Source organism: Chroicocephalus ridibundus, chromosome 4 (assembly GCF_963924245.1).
Source record: "Chroicocephalus ridibundus chromosome 4, bChrRid1.1, whole genome shotgun sequence".
Classification (NCBI taxonomy): domain Eukaryota; kingdom Metazoa; phylum Chordata; class Aves; order Charadriiformes; family Laridae; genus Chroicocephalus; species Chroicocephalus ridibundus.
Window position 1 is genome coordinate 36106793 of NC_086287.1, and position 22931 is coordinate 36129723.

General features: G+C 38.1%; 1 protein-coding gene across 4 annotated transcripts in view; it reads left to right on the top strand.

The window, feature by feature from the left end:
* Positions 1-21525, top strand: part of STXBP6 (syntaxin binding protein 6) — a 154765-nt gene extending 133240 nt beyond the window's left edge. For all 4 annotated transcript variants that reach the window (XM_063333720.1, XM_063333718.1, XM_063333719.1 and 1 more), the window contains exons 5-6: positions 12109-12266; positions 17676-21525. In XM_063333720.1, coding sequence (XP_063189790.1) covers positions 12109-12266; positions 17676-17699 — 182 coding nt within the window. In that variant the 3' untranslated portion in view covers positions 17700-21525. The remainder of the gene's footprint in view (positions 1-12108; positions 12267-17675) is intronic.
* The last annotated feature ends 1406 nt before the right edge of the window (positions 21526-22931 follow it).

Sequence of the window (22931 nt, forward strand, 5' to 3'; positions counted from 1 at the left end):
AAGTGGGATGTTACGCACTAGACTCAGGTTTTTTTAATATTTTTTTTTTTTGGTGGAACTTAAAATTTACCTTGCAAATCTAGAGAGATGACATGACTAATGAGAGCAGAGGAAGAAACTGATCACAGTTGTCAATAAAGCTTATCTTGTTTTGTTGTTTGCTGATGAAGGTTTTGCAGCTGAACAGCTAGGATTATCATTTTGCTTCTTACGTTCTTTATAATCAGCAGGAGCTTTTCAAAAGTATAATGTATGATTCACAAGGTATTTTTTATTATTGTTAGAAATAACTTGGAAGCATCTATTTAACTCCCAGGATGCAAATATTACTTAACTAGTAGCAGGAATAAAATATGCTGTTTCCTAATGTGAAAATTGAGATATGTTAAACTTGGCTTTTTTTGGCCTTAAAAGTACAAGATTACAGATATATATGTTTGTATATATATATATGTGTGTATATATATAAAGAAATTGTATGCGGATGTAAATAACAGGTTGAAAAGCAATGAAGTGACAAACTAACTTTATGTTAGAACATGTTGTTACACCATAAAATATTCTAAATTACTAGAATTAACAGTATAGGCTTCATTTCAGATGCTGCAAATCAGGAAGACTGAAAAGTATAGGATCGTATTTTAGGAGGTTTATAGAGGTTTAAAAAGTGCTTATAATCCACTGTTTGTTTTTTCTTTTTTTCTTTGTCTTGTGTGCTTTGGACAAAATGCCACGTGAGATGTATTTTTAATCTAAAAGTCTCTCTGCTTCAGAATAACATGCAATATTTGCCTGCATTTTTCTATTCACAGCTGTTCTTGGCCACTGTTGGCATTAATGGGTATTAAAAGATGCGTTTGTGTCAGAAGAAATTGCTACTCCAAATCAAAACAGGGGAAAGTAGTGTAATCAGTCTTAATTTGAGATCATTTCTTATTCTGAAACCTGCATTACTGACATACCTGTGGAAGCCCTTCTTATTATTCTTCCCATCCCTTGTCACGTTCAGCTCCAGGTGTGCCTTGGCCTTTCTGATCCCATCTCTACACAGCCGGGCAGTGTCCCTGTACTCTTGCCAGGATACCCGTCCCTGCTTACACTGCCCGTGCATTTCCTTCTTGCCCTTTCGTTTGACCCGCAGGTCTTGAGTCAGCCGTGCTGGTCTCTTGCCCTACTTTCCTGATTTCTTACACCTGGGGATCAGGATCTGCCAGCTCTGTTCTGATCCCTTGTCCCTGAGGGCAGTTTCCCGGGGGTCCTATTGACTAACTCCTCAAACAGCTGGAAATTTGCTTTCCTAAAATCCAGGGTCTTTACTCTTCCCCTGACCCATATACCTCAGGACTGTAAACCAGTGCTTGATCACTGCAGCCCAGGCTGCCTCCAATCTTGACATCACCAATTAGCTCACATTGGTGACCAAAAGGTTCAGTGTCATATCCCCTCTGGTGGGGCTGTCTGTTACCTGGCTTAAGAAGTTGTCTTTGATGCACTCCGGGAGTCTCCTGGATTGCCTACAGTTCTCTATGTGGCTTTTCCAGCAGATGTTGGGGTGGTTGAAGTGCCCCGGCAGGATGAGAGCCTGTGATCCTGATGCCTCCTGTAGCTGGAGCAAGAAGGCTTTGTCAATAGGCTCCCCTTGATTGGGCAGCCTGTAGTAGATGCCAACCACAAGACACCAACCTTTGTTGCCTTGGTCTCTTATTCTTACCCATAGGCTTTCAACCTGCTCACGGCTATTCTTCAGAGACAGCTCTTCACACTCTACCCTACTCTTGATGTAGAGGGCAATGTCTCCATCCCTTCTTCCTCCCCTGTCTCTCTTGAAGAGCCTGTAGCCATCGATAGCCACACTCCAGTCATGGGATTCGTTCCCCCCAAGTTTCAGTAATGGCAGCTAGGTGATAGCTTTCTAGCAGCATGTTGGTTTGCAACTCCTCCTGTTTGTTGCCCACGATGCGTGCATTGGTGTAGAGGCACTTCAGCTGGGGTGTCTGCTGTGTTACCTTCTTATGAACATCCTTAAATTCCTTTGGAGTATTTCACTGGTGTATCCCTCTTGGCCCCTATTACCTCAGGGGCCTCTGGCTCGTCTCCATAAGACTTCAAGTGTGCTGCATTGCAGACAGCACATCTCAAAACAACAGTCTGTGGGCCCTCACTGCACTCCATCCCTCTAACTGTTGCCTGTCATCCCACAGCTTGTCACGGGGAAGCCTGACACTGCCCCTCTCCCTCTTCAAACCTAGTTTAAAGGTCTGTCAATGAGCCCCACTAGCTTGTGAGCAAAGACACTCTCGCCCCTGGAAATCCTCATGTTCAGGCTGAGCTAGGAGAATTATAGATTTTAAGGCTCAAATTCAAGTTGGGAAGGACATTATCCTTGAAAGATAAATTGAGAAACTGATTTTCAGATTTAAATCTACAGCTTCAAGTATTTCAAATTTATAATTAAATTAATAAATCCAGTAAAGATACTACTTTCTATGAATGTTCTGTCTTTCAGATCACTTAGTCATCCCTTCTGGCTGATAATTTAAATATTGAAATTATCTGGAGAACATTCCATTCATGTGATACGGGAATTCATTAAGTTGTGAGAGGGAATTATCTAATAGGATTACAATCACAGAAATACTATTTCTGTAATCTTCTACTTAAAAACTCAAGCTGTTTAATAAGGCTTTCACGTGGCTATTTAAGAGAGTTCAGAAACCTTTCTCTGTTTGGTTCTTTTTAGCAACACTTTCTTTTTTATTCGAAGAGCTCCTAAACAAGGCGGCTGGGGCCAATACACATGAAAGGAAGTGTAACAGTCACATGTCAGGGAGGTGAGAGGGATGAAAAAGGAGGGGAAGAACATGTTCGTCCTGTCAACCTTTATGATCAGCTGTTACGTTACAGTAGTAATGGAAGGCCTTGGGCTAATGGTAGTTCAGGAACCGTAACTCTCTGGTTATTATGACTTTAATAAACCAAGTATTCTCAGTAAGAAGGCACAGCTTATGGAATTGTGAAGTGCCACCGTCAGTTGGAACCCCATCAGTCTAAATATTTTAATTTTGAAGTACCTCAGCTTCCTGAGTTAGAAGCCTAGAGTTCATTTAGTCCTCTCTTACTGTTGTAGTGTTTCTGGTGGGTCATTCTGGACACAGCTGTTCCTTGTTGTGAACAGTTTCCTTGATAATTTTGGTGGAGGAAGAGATTTGCCTTCATGTCTTCAGTGCTGTGTTGCAATAATGAACAACTGTTCATTTATTTTTTTTCCATGGCATAATTCTTTCTCCTAACAAAACTTACTGGTTTGATTGCAGAATTGGGCTAATATGTGGGAGTCACCTGAGCCTTGACAGCCCAGGGGAAACTTTTAGGCTAGAGAAACTTGTAACTTCCTCTTTCCCCTTTTCCTTTGAAAAAACTCCCTTTCTAGGCAGTTGAATTGCCATCTGAACAAATGCCAGGTGAAGAACTTGAGCTTGAGCTTCCTGTGGTCACTTTCTTCTTTCTGAAGTGTTGTTTTCAGTGGTTAAGTACAGTTTGGAGGGTGGACGAGGAGGTGGCTTTTACAAAGCGCTTTCTAAAAGAGTGACTAATCAGATACAAGCTAGATTCCAACTGTGTTTTATTATTGACAGTAGCTGATCGAAACAGATGGGAGAAATGTGCACTATAAGCAGAGAAAGCGTGCAGACATAAACGTAGTCATACCAGTCCTGGGTGACTGGGTTGTTGCAAAAAGGTTGGCCTTAAATGTATAGCTCCTAGGTTACCAGACCACGTTCTCCCTGCGGACAGCTGTTGTAGCACAGCCAGTCCGTCTCAGGTCAGACACTGCATTTTTCATTTGATGTGTTCAAACCATTACTCTTGCTGAGTCCATCCTGACATTGACCGGTTCCCACTCAGTCTTCGTCATTCTTACTCAATTAGCTACAACTTTATTTCAGCCTGTGTGCTAACAGAGGTTGATGATTTTGAATATGCTACTTAAATAGTCTTTTTTGTAAATACACAGATTGAGTTTTGTAGCAAACACAGAATTTTCAAAGTCACTTACCTGGTTTAGAAGTATGAATCTATTGACAAATACACTGTGTTCTATGCCTCCATTGTAGAGGGTTAGTGCATTATGTTTCTCAATAATAATTAACACTACTTAATCAGAAGCTCAATCAATAGTATTGACACAGTCACTGTAAGCAGTACCTTTGTTTCAAAAAATCTTGTGTTTTATCTTCAGGGCATGTTGCTACCTGATTTTCCAACTAAGCCTAAATAAATGTCAATGCTTTGGGGAATTGAATTTGAAACAAAACAACAAAAAAAGTGCATCTGGAGTTGTGTAAACCTTTTGGATTACCTTGACAGGGAAAAGGTGAATAAAGCTTTGTTGGTTTTGGCTGGGATGGAGCTCATTTTCTTCAGCCAGTATAGTGCTGTATTTTAGATTTGTGACCAAAACTGTGTTGATAACGCACCAGTGTTTTAGGTGAGCAGTGCTTACACAGTGTCAAGGCCTTCTCTGCTTCTCATTCTGCCTGCCCCCAGCAAGTAGACTGGAAGGGGACACAACTGGGGAAGCTGACCCAGATTGACCAAGGAGGTACACCATACCATGTGACCCCCATGCTCAGCAGTAAGAGCTGGGGGAAGCTACCTTTTCCCAAGGTAACCATTGCTCAGGGACTGGCTGGGCATTGGGCAGCTGGTGGTGAGCGATTTGTTTTGCATCATCTGGTTTTTGTTGCTTTTTCTCCCCCCACCCCCTCTTCACTTACTAAACTGTTTTTATCTCAACCTTTGAGTTTTCTCGCTTTTGACCTTCTGATTCTCTTCCTCCATCCCACTGGGTGGGAGCAAGCAAGCAGCTGGGTGGGAGCTTACCTGCTGACCAGGGTCAACCCACCACAGGCTTTCATTCAAAATAGATTATTTTCACATTAAATACAACTCTTTATAGTAGTCACTCTCTTATTCTATATAAAATCTGTTTCCTCTTTCTGAATATTCCTTACAGAAAAATATACTGATTTTGAATAGAATTTGATGGATACTTCAGCTTGTGGTCATGAAGAAATTTAGGAGATACGGGATTTTGCCTGCTGGCAGAAATGGCTGAAAGGGTTCAGCCAAAAAAAACATACTTTCTTCTTTACAGGATGACATCAATGTCAATAAAAATGCATGTGGAAGTTAACCCATTTCCAGCGAATTTTACCAGTCAGCTAATCAAAAGCATCAAAGCTTGCTAGCCTTTTCAGTATTCACAGCTTTCACAGCTCTCCACTCATGGCGCCAGTGGAACCATTTGGCATCTTAGTCTCAAGAAGCAGCTTGCCATGGGGCATAGCTGCTGGTCTTTGTTCTAATTGCGCATTCTACTCCTTGACAGGTTGGCTGTAATAGTGGCATTGCTTGAGATCCTGTAGAATTCCAGAACTTTGCCAGAGTAAGCCCCTTTACAACAATTACAAATTAATGGGCAAATGTCACTGCTCAGTAAGATTTTTAGACTTTATTTGGTTTATAATCCCCAAGAAAAATACCCTTTTTGGAGAACAAATTAGGCTTTCTTCCCACAGGGTTTTTGAAGTTATTACATCCAAAGTCTTTTCCGGCTGGGATCTTTAGATACAAAGTTTTTCTCAAAGGTGCAAATTTCTGTGGGCTTGGCCTGTATTTCATATACTAGGTTAATAATCTTGACTATAAATATTTATCATTAATATTTAATACTGATTTTAATTTGTCAGGATTTAACTGTAAGAAGATATTTGCTTAAAATGTAGTAAAAGTAACAGCATAATCTGCCGTACCCTCCTCAGCGCCCCCCAAGGAGTAAACAACATGTTGAGCAAAGTAAAGATAAGAGACCAATTCCTACAATAAGTTGAAGCCAAGATATGTCAAATGAATTTTTCTAATTTTACTGTTTGAAATTTGAATCAGTAATTTGATAAGATCAGTTTCTTCATGTCTAGTGCATGGACTCTTAAGAAACACTTCTTATGTGCAGGGTTTTTCTTCCTTTTCTTGTTCTTTGTCAGATTTTCTGAGGAGAAAATCTTTTTTGATTCTTCTTCTCCAATTTTGAATCTGGTCTTACTTAGGTGTCCCAACAGAGTGATACTTGTAAAGCTTTAAATAACATATTATTTCACATATCATCTACACAATGTAGCTTTCTTTTAGTATCTGAAAGGACATTTATCTTTTCAGTCAACACAAATAATCTGTGTGTATAAAAGCATTTATATTACTTTAATTGTTCAAAAGTATGAATAATTTACTTGACACCGTTGCTATGGAGTACTGAATAAAACAGAAGAGAATCTCAGTAGCTCAGGAGGTATTCTCATTATCAAGAGATCTCATCAATTAAACTTTTTTTTTTGTAGTCTAATGCCCTTATCTTGTTTAATGTCACTATTTAAGCTAAAAGGACACTAGCATCAGAGATAATACCTCCATTTTCTTCCAACTGTGGCAAGAAAGGTTATCCTACTCAGCTGTCCGTGGAAACAGTTTTTATACTCCCTTGCAGAACCAGAAAAAGCGTTTGTTTTTTTGTAATACAGCTCTCTCTAAGATTTTGCAAGCCACACTGAGAAATTTGAATACACCTTGTTTATTAGCAATAAAAATACTGAACTGTTGAACCCTTAAGGTAATTAAGGTAATTTTTTTCTTTTTTAAAGACCTCATCTTTTCCACTTGATTAAATTTTATTCCCTGTGCTCTGCAGAAGTCATTCTGTTCATGTGCTGCTTTCAGGTTTTTGTCAGCTAGTGGTCTGCTGTTTTTCATGTTACTTGATTTTCTTTAATTTATGTGGTTCTGGTTAGGATATGTTGAAATAGAGGAGTTAAACAGAGGAGGTGTAACTTGGGAAGAGAAATAATGCTATACTATAACCTCTTTCCTTCTTCAGACCACTTTCCTGCTCTACAAAAAGCATCTCTATGATGCTTCCTTCTTTCACAAGGATATGTTCATTCTTAATTGTTAAGCACTTTTCTGTTCTCCCTGAAGTCCTTTAGTTTTATATTGATATTTTAATTGTTCAGTGCTTTTGGTTCTTAAGTGATGAGTGCACAGGTAGTTAACAAAACACAAAATTGTGAAGGAGAAAAAAAGCCACTCTTTGTATTTGCAATCGATGTTTCCAAACTTCTGTTGACCTTTTAGTGGCACCAGTATATCTGAGTGTAAATAGCGTGTGTAGGCATATAGAATAATTAAATTGTGATGGAGGTGGTCTTGTTAATGAACTTTAACTGATTGTCATTATGCTTTTAAGCTTTATTCAGTGACATAGGTCCAGTTTTATGCAGTTCAGTGGGAACCATAAATACCTGTTTTCTTTAAAATATAAAAAATAACTTATTATATATACTTGTTATTTTTTGTTAAAAAATAACTTGTCATATGATAGGCGGAACTTCTTAATTATCGTAGCTAATTGCATTTATTGCCTTCTCAAAATAAGGTAGTTGCTAAATGCTGCATTAATGCATATACAATTTAAAAACTGCTTGCATTTACAAATCAGTCACTGTAGAGTCTTACCACTAATGTACAGATATAATTTCTGCATTGAACCAAAATACATTTGATATGGCTAAGAGAGAATGCGATGAACCTTTTATGAACATATGATGAAACAAATAATGCAAACTAAGTAATTGTATCTCTAGAGACCAATTAGTTTCTTCAACAAATAGACCAGTTCCCATGCTGGTTGATGATAGTATCTCTATATCTTTCAGGTGCTGGGTGTGGTGAGTTACAGATATACTTTTCTCTTGTACATGATAAAAGGCCTAAAGCAATGTCACCTGATTTCATGCGCTGCAAGACCCTCTGGTGTAGCTTGTGAGCATGAGAACTAAAAATTTAAAAATGAGTCTGAGTGGAGCTGTGGTGCTTCCTGAGAAGTGTTATTTCTTTAATTCTTATGTCCATAAGCAAGTAACATGGCTAGGATCACTGGTCTAAAGCACTCACCCAAGTGCAGCTGCCCTTCTGCAATTTCTGCACCTTTGGGCAACAATAACGTTATATATTATTATACAGGTCACTAATTGAATTTTTTAAGGGGAGAGGGGAGTTTAATTCCAATAGTTTATATTTCACCACAGAAAAATCAAAATAAAATGTATAATTTGCTTAGCAAATTGGATTAGCAAGCTGTGTAGCTATTGATTGATTTGGAAATCTCCATGTTTCTTTCCTCTGGGTAGGCAACTTCAGATAATAAGACAAAAAGTATTATAGAAGAAAAGCTATATTAGAAGCAACCTTATTAAGCCACTTGTTTGAGTAACTGAAAAAAAATTAGCAGTATGTTGCTGTACTTTTATATAAAAAAAAATTAAACCGAAGAATCCCACTGAATTAAACTTCATTTGTTTAGTTTCAAACGGAAGTTGGCCTAAATGTACGTTTGGTTGATACTAGAAATTAATATTAACCTAATATTTTATATTAAACTTAGTATAAATACATATGTTCTCCATGTTATCTGGCAGTGTTTGCTCCACTTACTCAGTGACTCTGCAAATACTCTTAGGTAGCGAAAAGGTGTGTGCTTGCCCTTAATAGAGACTTCAAAAAAGTTGTTTAATAAAATGCCAAGATATGAAAACTTCCCTATTTTTCCTTTCATGCTTATTTGAAAAAGAAAAGTCTGTAGTCTCAGCCACTGGGATCTGTTCTACAGAGCTATAGAAAGATACACGTGCTCCAAAAATGGGAGAATCTCCGTATACCTTAGAAAAAGCAGGAGCGCAAGCACACGACCCTTTCTGCTTACAGTGAAGACTGTAGCCATGCAGAATTTGAGATTGCAGGCCCTTGGAGTTGAACATCATGGGAACAATGCGAGTTCTTTCCTACTAAAAGCAACATCAGCTGACCTATACCCATATTTTGGTCATGTTTATCTCATCTTGAAGTGTTATAAAATCTCATTCCTGAGCAGATGTATGTGAAAAGCAGTCGAAAGTCTTCCATTGAGGAGCTTGTGATGAGAAGTCCTGAAATCTTTTAGACTCTTCATGGGGTGGGCTGTCTATGAGGGGAAGTGACTAATAGCAGTTGTGTAAGCAAAGATGGAAAACAGACTTTCTAGACTCTAGGAAAGAGATGTCACATTTTTTTCTTCAGTGGTTCAATGCAGCTGGCTGGCATAAGTTTACAATTAAGTATGTATAATTCAGGCAGTTTTGTTGTTCAGTCGTGGAACAAACTTCTCTGGAGATCTTGAATCACGGTAGTTATCTCCTGAAGAATGGCTTAAAAATTTTGTAGGTTGTAGGTGATTTGTTCATAGGAATGATTCTCCAATACATCCAGTACAAGTGTTGCTATTCTTGCAGTGATACTAATACAAGGACGAGGTATAGTCAGTCATATCAGCCACCACCTACACATGCTCTAGAAATACACTGATGAAATTCAATAGACTACTGACACATGAGTTTCTGTGTTGCTTGTAGATTAGAGTGGATTTTGTTATTGTTTTACTGACATTCCATTGGAAAAGATTACCTAAAAGTAGTTATTCCAAAACAGTCTCAGAATAGTAACTTCTACAAGTCACTGGCCATAGAAAAATACATCAGATCTTACCTGGAGAGAACACAATATTGTATCGGTTATAGAGAAAAGCAATTACTGTCATTGTACCAAATTTTCACGTTTGTTCTTCTCTGATGAAAACAATGTGGAGAAATAGATATCAATCTTTGGCCACAAATCCTGATATTTTCAGGGATATAGAAAATTCCCAGTACACCTTAAGACTTGAGAAGATGCTTAGTTTTATAAAACTTTCCATGTATCCTGCTGCCCTTGAATTCAGCAGAAGCTGCTGTGTAAAGCAACAACAGGGTTAATCCAGTGTTGAGACCTTTCAGAACTCTTATACTAGAAAACTGACACTGATTTGTACTGATCTAAAGGTTTTAACCTTCACATCACCAAAAAAGGGAAACTATTTCCAGTGTGGTGTTGCCCAGTACATGTGTTTATTGGAAAAGCTACCTGAACAGAAGCCAAAATAATCTCCTAAGAACTGGCTTTAAACAAGCAAATTATGAACAAAATAACAATTGACTGAAAAATCTTGAAGTAAGAACATGTACAATATTTAAGGCTGTTCAATTTTATTATCAGACTCCCAGTGACTGGAGAGAGACCACTTGAGAAGATAAAGTTTCGTTTCTGTCTCTGCAAATTCCAACTCACAGTATTCTCAGATATTCATCTCTTCAGTATTTTCCTTCTCTAAATGCAGCCTCTTTTGTTCCATGCAACAATAGGAAAAAAAACCCAAACCTGTAGCTGTTCCATACCCTATACATCCATTATTTTTAATTACTGATGAGAAAAATGTAACAATATTGGTATACAGGAGGCCAGGGTGCTCTTTGCTTAGTATTTCTCATGTTGACTCATCATATGTGAGTCATTGTGTGTAGGTTCTTGGGTCCCTCCCCCACCTCCACAGTTTGGTACTAGTTGTGTTTTACTTTAATAAAGTTTGAAGGCATTTTTTTATCTCAAGAGTTCCCGCATGTGCAGCTTGTACTGTTGTTCCACAGGATACTTGGGGCAGCCTTCAGTTTCACTCTTCATTGTTTGTTTGCCGTTTCTAAGGAAAGGAGTATTATCTGTAAAATGAGTCTGAACGGGTCTTTTGTTCTTCTTTTTCCTTACTGAAACTAATAGCAAAATAACTCTTTGAATTAATGTTTGGGTTTTATTTTTTAACCTGGCAATATTTTTGAAGTAAACACACTTTTCAGATTAATGATAAAAAGCAGTAGTTTTGTGTTTATTTTCTCTTGACTTTTTATGTCCATAAGAACAGCAGACTTTGCTCTAACAGCAGATTTGCTGTAGTGCTCAGTTCAGCTTCTTGTGTTTTGTACCTTTACCAGCATAATTCATTTAAAAATGTTTGGTTTTAATGCTGTGGAAAAAAAGACTCTGTGCTATTACAATATTTGGGGCAGTTTAGAAAACGGTCAGCAATGGCATGCCTAGTGGTTAATACTCTATGTGTCTTGGCTCTCGCAGTGCCTTTTTATATATCTAGACAACAAATTCCTAGATAACGAATTCCCTGTAAGGTAGATTAAGTTTTAAAGTTTGTGGAAGACACCGAGGCACTACTGTATTGCAAAAAAGCTGAATTTTTACTAGTCTTTTTGCTGAAAAGGTTCAAGGATAGGACAAGATAATATTTTTTTGGTCCTTCGTGTATTTTAATACATACCAGTTTATACTGATAACATGTAACTTTCTCTGGAGTTTTCAGTTTGTACTGTTGTTCTTATTATAAACGTTCATCAGCAGTTCATTCCAGAAAAAGGATAATCCCTTCTTGTGAGAAGCAGTGTAGGAAGGAGCACTGAAAAAAGAGAGCATTTAAAAGGGATAAACGTAGAGGAGAAATTTGGTTCTGTTGAAAACTTGAAGAAAGTACTACATTGTGTGCCAGAGAAGAAACAGAGACACTGATAAGTTGATCTGGATCATAAAGCTAAAGGCTTAGAAGATATTAAGCCTTGCTGGGACTCCAAATACTAAGGTTTAAATAAAGTATGTTATCACATGTAACGTGGATGATGCTCCATGTGGAGAAGGGTCAAAGGTAGCATAAAAAGGGTCAAAGCGCAGCATAAAATAACTGTAGTAATAGCGTTTGGGGTGCACTTGTAAATGAAATATTATTATAATAACTAAAATATGGAAAAATATGGTGAATTCATACACGTGTCCTGTGGTGTCAATCATTTAGTATCTAGGGAAATAGTGTAAATTCCAAAGAAAGTTAATCTGTATTAACATGAGAGTGTTGTGAAGAAGCTGTGCGCACTTGCGAATGGTTTCATTGATTTAGTAGAATAGCTTTCTTATGTTCCCCAAGTATTATGTTTCCATATGGTACCTGTTTTCATTTGCTAATAATCTGGTTTGAGTGAAAAAAACAATAATTTATTCCACTATCCAAAATGCAACTAGGTGGTAAACGAGCAGATAACACATCAGAAGCATGCATATGTTTGGGTGTTCTAATATTTTCTTTTGATATTGCAGGGAACAGCATACTCCATTCAGCAGCAGACAGTGTGACAAGCGCAGTACAGAAGGCAAGTCAAGCTTTGAACGAGCGTGGTGAAAGGCTAGGTCGAGCAGAAGAAAAGACAGAGGAGCTGAAGAACAGCGCTCAGCAGTTTGCAGAAACTGCCCACAAGGTAAGACTTTGGTGGGATAAGGCTCTTAGTACGTTAAAGTCACACATTCATTTCTTTTGAGAGGAGGAAGTTTTTGAAAGAATTACAGTCAGTCACTGTTTACAAACAGCTTGCTGTTTTTCTTGATACCGTTCCTCACTTGTGAGATTTCTGGTTTATAACTTCTTCTGTGTATATATCTGAGGTTTGCTGCATTTCCACCCGAACTCATATTACGTATTTTCACCTTCCTGAAGCATACTTCAAATCCATCTTCCCCCTGCTGTTTGGTACTATTCCTCATACTTTGTGCGGTAGCATAGTGAAATTGTTGTTAATCCCCTTTGATAAGCAGTCATAGTTCTGTGACTGTCTGTTTCTAAAAACCTATCTCTTTATGTCAGGAAATGTTATTTATCAGGATTTTGAGGAATTGTTCCATCTCAGAAATGTGTGGACATTCCCTGTTCTAGGTGGAAGGTATTGACAGTGCTATGCCTGTTGCTTCTGCTTGTGCATAATAGTGCTGAGCTTCCATCTCTGTGAAAGAAATTCTAGGCATCCACAGCATTTGATTTGGTGGCTATGTAACACATCCACAGCAGACAGAATGCTTTAAAATAAAAAGTAAAAGTTTTCTGAAGGTGAGCAACCATTTTAGCATGCAGGTTTGATAGTTGTGCTGCTTGGCACGGTCTAGGCTTTATCGTGCTTATACCAAAAAATGTCTTCCTACTGCATTAACACTAGAAATCCTGGATTGATATCTTGCAGTTCTATACAAGCTTCTGTCTTATGTAGTCTTTGAAATGTCACAAAACAACTTATTTTCATAGAATCCTGGGATAATCCTCTACTTTGTGGTCCATTTAGATTAGCATGGTTCATTTTAGTGGCCTGAGTATGGTACAAGCCTGCTCTTCCATCTAACACCGCCACCTTTCCAGCACCACCCTCCCCCAGTGGTGATAACTATGTGAACCAAGAAAACCAACCTTAAAGAGCAGCTACCACTGCTTCTAGGATAGGTGGCAAAAGGTTTGCCGCTTTAGAATAAAACGTAGAGTGCTGCTTGGTAAGGAGTTCAAAAATGAAAAATGCCTCTGATAGTTGGGTCGCTATGAATCTTGATTAAGATTTGAATAGGTTTCATTAGTCTGTGTTGCCCTTTTCATCTTCCACGTGTGCAGAACAGCAGTTCCACAGATGAAGACTTGCTGCGAACAGAAATAAATTTTTTCAACGTGTTCTATTAGGAAAATCTTACTTTTAAAAATCTCAGGATTAGAGGATCTGGTATTGTAATAAAAATACCATCTTTGATAGCTTGTGCTGTACCATATTTAGAAGTAAAAGTTTAAAAAATCCTGATGTAATAATTCAAAACAAATATTGGAAGCAAACATGGCAGGAATGGTGGAGAAGCTAAAAACATCCACAAGTATTTTATTTTTTTAATCAAATAAAAAACTATGGAAAAATTCTCAATCAGGATTTTGTACGTAGTCATTTGAGTTTACATATCCCTGTAGCAGTAAGCGAGAACAGTTTCTGCAGGAAATGTCTAAGTGATGCGGAATAGAGAAAGATCATCTCCATTTGGACTGTGTGCTGGGCTGAGATTTATGAAATCTTCCTGCCAGTCCCGTTCTACAGATCACCAGTCTTCCCCAGATGAGTGTGAGGCCACGTGCTGTTGAAGCTATCCCAGTTACCAGGTGCCTGAAACAGGAGCCTGACAGTCTTGCAGTGGATGATAGCTAAGGATTTGTAATAAACGCTTCGGTTTTGTCTTTTTAACAATAAAATAACATCTCTTGTTTGAAGAAAACAAAATATAGTTTAGTTCTTAGAGGACCCTAAATGAATACTTGTCCTCTTAATGATCTTAAGGATAACTTAGTAAAATGGGGTTTACGACATTTTTTTTGTGTGCAATTTTTCCTGTATTGTTGCCCCAACTCTTGAATTCTATCGTAGAGGTGCTGTAGTCCTGCAGTTCCTCTACTGTTATCTCACAAAAATGCATATGGCAGCCACTCAGGAATGTTGTAGGTTAGAGAGGCTGTTGCTTTATGGTGGTGTGCTTTGGTTTGCAAGAGTGTGTTTTGGTGGAGCATTTAGGAATAAGTACAGTATTATTTATTGTTAATGTTCCTCTGGTTAAGTCTTTGAGGAGCAGCTGCTACTCAGATCTTACATGTTGTTGGCACAGAAAAGAAAATATGACTCCAGTGAAACCAGGAAAGTGAAGTCCAGCTGAGTGTTTCTTAAATGGCAAAATTGTAACTTTCTGGCAAAACAGCGACAGTGAAGAGAAAGGCACCAATTTTAACTTATAAGTGTTTGTGAACACTTCGTGCAGCAAAGCATTTTGGTTGCTTTTTTTTAATCCCATTGTGGTTGCTTTGCCATTTGGTTCCCATTTTGGTTGCTTTAGAGTTGCCTTCAGTAAAACAGTAAAAGTACTTTGAATTATTGTCAGCCCATAATTAATTTTGCCACTACGGTATCATGACTGGATACAGATTTCTCTTACAGCTTAATTTGTTTGTCTGGACATTACTTGGGCAACAAACAGGAGCAGCTGGAAGCTGTTAGGCAGCTGCAGAACTATGATATAGTTGCCATCATGGAAACAGGGTGGGATGACTCACACAACTGCAGTGCTGTATTGGATGGCTATAAAATCTTCCGAAAGGATAGACGAGGAAGGAGAGGCGCTGGGGTAGTCCTGTATGTTTGGGAGTGTTTTGACTGTCCAGAGTTTGACGATGGTGACAACAGGGCTGAGTGTTTATGGGTAAGAATCAGGGGGAAGGCCAACAAGGCAGATATCGTGGTGGGAGTCTGTTACAGACCACCCAACCAGGATGAAGAGGTAGATTAAATAATCTGTGAGCAGCCAGGAGAAGTCTCACAGTTGCTAGCCCTTGTTCTCTTGGGAGACTTCAACTTAGCAGATGTCTGCTGGAATTACAATACAGCAAACAGTCTAGGAGGTTCCTGGAGTGAGTGGAGGATAACTTCCTGACACAGCTGGTGACTGAGCCAACTAGGGAAGGCGCCTGCTAGACCTGTTGTTTGCAAATAGAGAAGGACTTGTGGGTGATGGGAAGGTTGGAGGCCATTTTGGGCATAGTGATCATGAAATGACAGTTTTCAATTTTTGGAGAAGTAAGGAGGGGGGTTAGTAGAACTGCTACCTTGGACTTCCAGAGGGTAGACCTTGGGCTGTTCAGGGGACTGGCTGGCAGTCCCTTGGGAGGCATTCCTGAAGAGTAAAGGACTCCAAGAGGGCTGGCCATTCTTCAAGAAAGAAATCTTAAAGGTGCAGAAGCAGGTCATCCCCATGTGCCAAAAGATGCGCTGACATGGAAGAAAACCCACCTGGCTGAATGGAGAGCTTTGGCTGGAACTCGTGAAATAAGAGAGTTTGAACTTTGGAAGAAGGGGCAGACAATCAGGAGGACTACAAGGAAGTTGTGAGGGGTGTTGGTTGACAGTTGCTTGAATATGAGCCGGCAGTGTGCCCAGGTGGCCAAGAAGGCTAACAGCATCCTGGCTTGTGTCAGAAAGTGTGGCTAGCAAAACTAGGGAAGTGATTGTCCCCCTGTACGTGGCACTGGTGAGGCCACACCTCAAATACTGTGTTCAGTTTTGGGCCCCTCGCTACAAGAAAGACATTGAGGTGCTGGAGCATATCCAAAGAAGGGCAACAAAGCTGGTGAGGGGTCTAGAGAACAAGTCTTAAGAGGAGCAGCTGAGGGAGCTGGGATTGTTTAGCCTGGAGAAAAGGAGGCTGAGGGGAGACCTTATCACTCTCTACAACTACCTGAAAGGAGGTTGTAGACCAAGGTGGGGATCGGTCTCTTCTCCCAGATAACAGCTGATAGGACACAAGGAAGTGGCCTCAAGTTGCATCATGGGAGGTTTAGATTGGATTTTAGGAAAAATTCCTTCATTGAAAGGGTTGTCAAGCACTGGAACAGGCTGCTCAGGGTAAGTGGTTGAGTCACCATTCCTGGAGGTATTTAAAAGATGTGTAGACGTGCTGCTTAGGGACATGGTTTAGTGGTGGACTTGGCAGTGTTAGGTTAACGGTTGGACTAGATCTTAAAGATCTTTTCTGACCTGAACGATTCTATGATTCTCCTTCAGCTACGTGTCAGGTTATTTTAAGATAGAAAACGTGTAATGGAGGCAGTGGAAGATGCATGGCATAGGAATGCTCTTTCTAGCATCTTTAAAAAATATCTTAGTCACCTGTAAAAAGCCAAAAAAAACCCAGCAAAAAACCCCACTTAGTTTGCACCAGACACAATAGCACTCATAGAGTGCTTCTGTTTTGGCTATCAGAGTCTGGTTTTAGTTGTGTAAAAGCTGGAACTTGGTTCAGGGTATCTATCAAATCCTCCGTATCACACCTTCTTCACCATCTTTGTTTGACTCCAGAAAAATTCCTTCCCTTCATTGGTGACTGCACAAGAGCTCAAACTTATGGATTCTGTATAACAAAAACTTGTTGTCAGACTTGCCTGCTAAAGACACATTTTTTCTGAAAAAAAATATTATTGTTTGAGGGGAGAAAGGAAAGTGTTAGTTGGAGTTCTTTCATGCTGAAATGCGTTTCCAGTATATCTCTACAAATAATAATTTTTTTTTAAATGGCATATTAATGACCAGGTCCTTAAGTATCAAAGGCTTACATCAATTAAATTTGAGTCATTTATTGATCAGCATTTCACTGGTAGCAAAGAAGAAAACTTTACCTGCCCCTATCAGTTATCTTTTCTAGGTAACTTCCTAGAGGGTTCACTCATCTCAGCTTTGTCGGCATGCTCTTATCTAGAGATAACCAATTTTTTATTATACAGAGCCTAAAACCAAGTTCTTTGCTTGGTTTGTCTACACATTTTATAGAGTGTATAAACTCACTTCAGCTCTTTCTTCTCCCTCTCATTTCCAGTTTTAAGTCCATTTTTGAATTATTTGAAATGGAAGTAGTCTGTAATCACAGAGGTAGAACGGCAATCAGTCCTTAATTTTTCATCATTATGTAGCAGCAGAGGTGCTGAACAGGTGTTTTAAATTACTTATCTAGAATTTCTGATTGTATTTAACAATGCAAGTCATTAGGTCTAAATGACTGTTCTTTTAAGCTTGTCTTTGTTTCTAGCGTCTTGCTCTAGCCCTCCTCACGGATAGCAAAATAATGGAACATTGGGAAACACAGCTATGAAAGCAGATAAATCCTGCCTCCTCAGCATAGCCAAGGGAACGACTGCATAGCTACGTGCAAGGAAGTTATGGATTTCAGGCATTTTTGGAGAATTTACAAACTTTTCTGATCCAGACTAGCCACATTAGCTTGATACAGCTATCATTACATGTGATATCTCTTTAATTCATTTTTTCTTTCTTTTTCAGCTTGCCATGAAGCACAAATGCTGAGATACTGCCCAAAGTTGAAATCCTCCCGAGAGAAACTGAAAAGGCTACATTCAGCAACTTTTACAGGAGATCCAGACTTCTGTGTGCTTTTTTTCTTCCAGTTCAGTGGAGATGCATTCTTTCAGTTTCTGTGCAGGAAAAAGTGTTGCATTTCTACCTTTTTGACTTACTTTTGTTCCTCTTTTGTAATATTGCTACACAGTCCTGCAGTACTTTCTACCTGTATTTCAGTTGTTACAGGAGTGAAAGCAAACAGGGGAACTGGACCAAATGACAAGCTGATCAGGATTAAAATAGTAATATTCTTCCCCAGTTGTACAGCAAATTATTTAACTGGTTGCGGACGTATGTGTGGAAATAAAATGCAAAGGGGTATACTTTTCTTCATTTTATGTAGCATCAGCAGAGTGTGAATGTTGGAATTAAACACCTGGGGTTGTAACTGTAGCGGAGAATAGACTGCTTTGTCCTGGGAAACAGAAAAACTTGTTTCTTCTGTCCAATGTAGGAAGTTTTGTATGTGCCGTCACCAGCATTCAGAAGTGCACATCTGAATTCCATAGGGGAATCTGTTACCAGTGCTGCATTTTGAATATTCCTGTTTTCCCTTCTGGATTGATTATTTGAATAGTATAATGAAACCTACAGAATGTATGCTTGAGGTTTCAAAATTGAAGAAAAACGTAATTTTTACATCTGTACACACATAGCTGTGCCTCAAACACAATCTAGACCTTAGCAATCTGGTATAAAATAACATTTCATTTTCTTTTTACCTGTGATTCTGTGGCTAAAGGCCTATGTAAATGAGAATGCAAAAGCCTGAGAATATGAGAATGCACTATTTTCCAAGTCTTCTGTTTTTCATAACTTCTACAGTAAGACTTTTTGGAAACACTTCAGAAATTTGTCTGATTAGAATGACTTTTGTGTTCGCTAGTTGTCTGATTTTTAAAATAGAGGCTTTCAAAAAGCATGTCTTGGTACAGTAGAGTCATAACTTCTAGTTTGGGTCTCAATTTTCAATATATATTATCACTGGAAGGGTGACTCCCTACTTCATTCTGTATTCACTATATGCAATATGTGCACTGTATTCTCTTACAAAAATAAGTAGGTTACTCTTTTTCTTCACAGCTGTTTTCTTAACACTTTTGTGATGTTCTAATACACTTCTAGAATGAAGAAAAAAAGAAAAGAAAAAAATGGTGCACTTCTTTCTTTATTTTTGGTTTTTGTTTTGTTTTCTTTTTTTTTTTAACTGGTAAGCTAGAAACAGAAATCCTAGCTGAAATTTCAGCCTTCATCTTCTGAAGATGCCCGCTCTCCTTTTTTTTTTTTTTTTTTTTTTTGCCCTCATCTTACCTGAAAGCCAGAAGCCAGGAAGCTGGCATTATATGAATGTACTGTAGTTTTAATTTACAATGTAGAATAAGATTTTTGCATTATTAATGACACTTTAAGCAGACTAAAATCCTCAGAGCAGTGCTTGTAAGAGACATAAAAGCTTCTGTAGTAATTGAGAATATTTTAGTTACTGCAAGCTGCGGTAACTGCAAGTCTCTTGGAAATACCCATTTTGTAAAACGTTGCTTGGCTTTAGGAAGACATTTGCATTTGAACTGAGGACACTGTCTGGTTAACTAGTTGCATTCAAACTTTACATCTATTTTTTTTCCCTGTAATTTAAACTGTTTTGTATGAAGCTTTTTATTTAATTTCACGCTGGGAATTGAGAGAAGGGGTAAGTTTTTCACCCGTGTAGTACCATACGATCATGTAGATCTACTTAGCATCAGCTCTAACAGTTGCTACATCCAGCACCGTCAACTGAAAAGGAATTTGGCTACATCTGTGATAAAACAGAACAGGCTTATTAACAACGTGGGTTCTGAACACTCTGTTGAGCTCTGGTACCATTAATGCTTGCCCTGGACATGTCAGTAGCTTTCTGAGTGCTATTGTAATGATTATGGGTATTTCCGCGAATTAACCAGGAAAACAGTCCCTCATTAGAAATTAAATTTCTGCTAAAGATAAAATGTTAGGCTATTTTTTTTTTAAAATAGCTGCATTAGAAATCTGTCAGGGAGTACACTTTTGACCACGTAGCTATCTTCTGTCGTCATCTTTTTCACTCTTACTTTTTTAAGTATATTCTGCTGCTAACCTCACAAGTCTTTCTTTTGAGAGAAAGAAGGAATAGGTTTTGAACTGCTGCCATCTAGCTGGTCTCCTAAGCTTGTCAATAATTTAGAAGAAATGTCTAAAACCCAGATCAGATAAACCTGAAAAGAATTACTTGTGTAAATTCAGATAAAAAGGCATAGGTTTTCAGGTGTTTACGTGAATGTCAGCTGAACAGGACAAGGTCACAGTTGCACGGCTAAGTTCCAGACCTTTCGTGAGTTGAACTGTTCTAAAACATTACTTTAGTCCCACTGACAGTTTTCCAGATTTTTTGGTTTTTATATCCTCCGGTTAAGTGTATTGTGTTACGTATCATAACTCAGGACTTCTATCCAGCCATCAAAAGCCATTTAGTATGGGAATTCTAAGTAACCTAGTGTTATTGGATGAAGGAAAAGCGGATTGTCTGTGTTTACTTTGTTCTTGCTGTTTGTTAACAAACTACAAGATTTGGTAGTTTTTAGAAATAAAAAATAAAAATCAGAGGTGTATAAATGTCTATCCAAAGGTAAATCTTAGAGCGTTGCAATTTCCTTCTGGAACTTAGCTTGTAGTGTATACAACCTAGTATTATTAGATAGTCATGTACATAACATATACTATAATTCAGGTTAATGTTTCATATGAACGAATGTATTTGTAAATTGTAACAACATCAATAGTTTATCTTTTTAAATTCCTGCAAAGAATAAAAATAATGTATTGTTAGACTTGACTACTGTACTGCAAACTCTGTCTTAAAAGGCTACTTTTGTGTCTAGCAAAAGTTGTGCATTATGTGAAATATTAACAAAAACATGCTCTCTGAAAAGTGATCTTAAAGGTAGGTAGGTTTTGCTATGATATGCCAGAATTGTAATACTTGCTGGTATCTGTTGTAACCAATTTCTTGAAAGTTCTCAAAGATGTAGAAATTATTTTGTGCCATTCTGGGGGAAAAAAGTGGGACCTGCTCTCTTGAGTCATTACTGGAAACCCTGGTTTTGTCATTAAATACTTTAACTGTGATGAAAAGAAAACTGTCCTTGGATTATTTGATCTATTCTGTCTATCCCTCTATTTGGTCTATTCAAAATAGAAATTATTTGTAAATGATATTTTTATATTTCGCTCTAGCGGAATTATATTTCACTCTAGCAAAACTGAATAAAAATGAGTTCCCACTGTAATGATGAAAACTTTCTAGAGAAAGAATACTGTAATTAAAAAAGAAGTAGCGGGAGCAAGGTTGAAGGATTTCATGCTGAAGCAGATTCCAGACGACAGTTAACACAGGTTGAAGTTAGCATCCTGCCTAAAGGCTGTACAGGTTAAGAAGAACTTTGGTGTTAATTTTGCTTTCAATTTGCTATAAAATGCTTGTTCTCATATCTTTATTGTTTTTCTTTTGGTCATCTAACTTTATTGATATTTTTTTATCAAACCAAAAGCAATTTTAATTGCCCTGTGGGAATAAAACTATAAAGGTAAAGTTGTTCTACACAGAGAGAAGCAATCCCATATATTCCAGTGAGAGCTACTTGCACAAGAATCGTATTGAATATGAACTGGCTGCTGACATCTCTCTTTTTCAGGCTTAAACATGGTCCCTCAGATCCTAATCTCAAAAATGTCCTGTTGACGAATACCGTCAACTAGTTAAGTTACTTGCATTACTGGGTAAATTTTGCCACAATGTATGCCATCTGATGTTGAATGCCATATGTGCCCAGTGCCCAAACTGTATGAAACTTTTAGGAAAATAAATAGATCTCTGGTGGATCAGAAGCAAACAATGCAACAGCATTTTCTTGTAGTTTATACATAACAATTCAGCTGTTCTTTTCCATCATTATTGTAAGTTTATCCTGTAAGAATACAAAAAGAAAATGGTTCATTTTCTGAGCGTTTTTTAGACCATTTTCACCATGTTGGCTTTTTTTTTTCTTGTTCTTACCATTTTCATGAATCATCGGCCTAATCTGCTGCTGTGTATAATTTATGATAAAGATGATAGGGTTTTGTTTGTTATCTTTGAGTCACAGAAGAGGCTCAAGCGTGAATATTAGGATTTCTAAGTAGAAGACAGGCTAGTATGTTGAGTGTGTTGGAGAGTATTGTTGCTGCCACGCTCCTGAAGGCATAACATTTGACTGAGAAAATCAAACTAAGATGCCGGTCACCTTCAGCTGCAGGCCACACTATCGGTGGCAGTATGCGCCACTCCAAGTAGTGAGCAAATCACTAGACCTGTCAAGTACTCGCTAAGGATTGCACTGTCTCAGATTAAAAATTGCTTAATTTTTTTTCAAAATTAGCCTCTCATGGCAGTGGTCAGCTACCGGTGGGGTAATGACGTGAACTTACATAAACACTAATTTTTCCCATTATTCTGAAACCTCAGGATCCACTTCATAGCACATCATTTCAGCTTGTTTTGTGCACCATCTGGAAGCACTGTATGGTATTTTATATTTATGTTTCAATTATTCTTCTTTATTATTATTATTTGAGTTACTATCTTTTTGGCTGCTGTTGCCCTCATGCAATCCAAATTGTGGTAACATTTTTAAATAGATAATTAATGTGATAGTGGTTACCTTTAGCAGGGGTTGACTAGGGATTACAGGCACAAAAAGCAATTTACTATTTCTTTTCACAATGACTGAGCAACTCTAAACTGAGTGCAAAGATACTGTTACATGAAGGCAAAGTAGTACGGCAGATCTTCATCATTAAGGCCAAGTATTCAGGGTATAAAAATAAGCTTGTTAGCTAAGGCAGTCAGAGGGCTTTAGATGTGTAGAGAATAGGCATGTAACAAAATTCTAATTGATATTTTAAACAATTGCGCAGGTCTCGGGTAGCTGAAATGGTGAAAACTTTTGCAGAGGAGCTGGAGTTCAAGCCTGCGTTTTGTTGAAATTCTGTTGCTGCTAAAGATGGGAGAACAAAGAGTTTTCTTCTGTCTGAAGTGTTGTGTTCTGCATAGAACAGAAAGGAAATGTGATAAAAATAAACCGGAAAATTTTTATAGTGTTTCATACTGTATCAAAAAGGAAG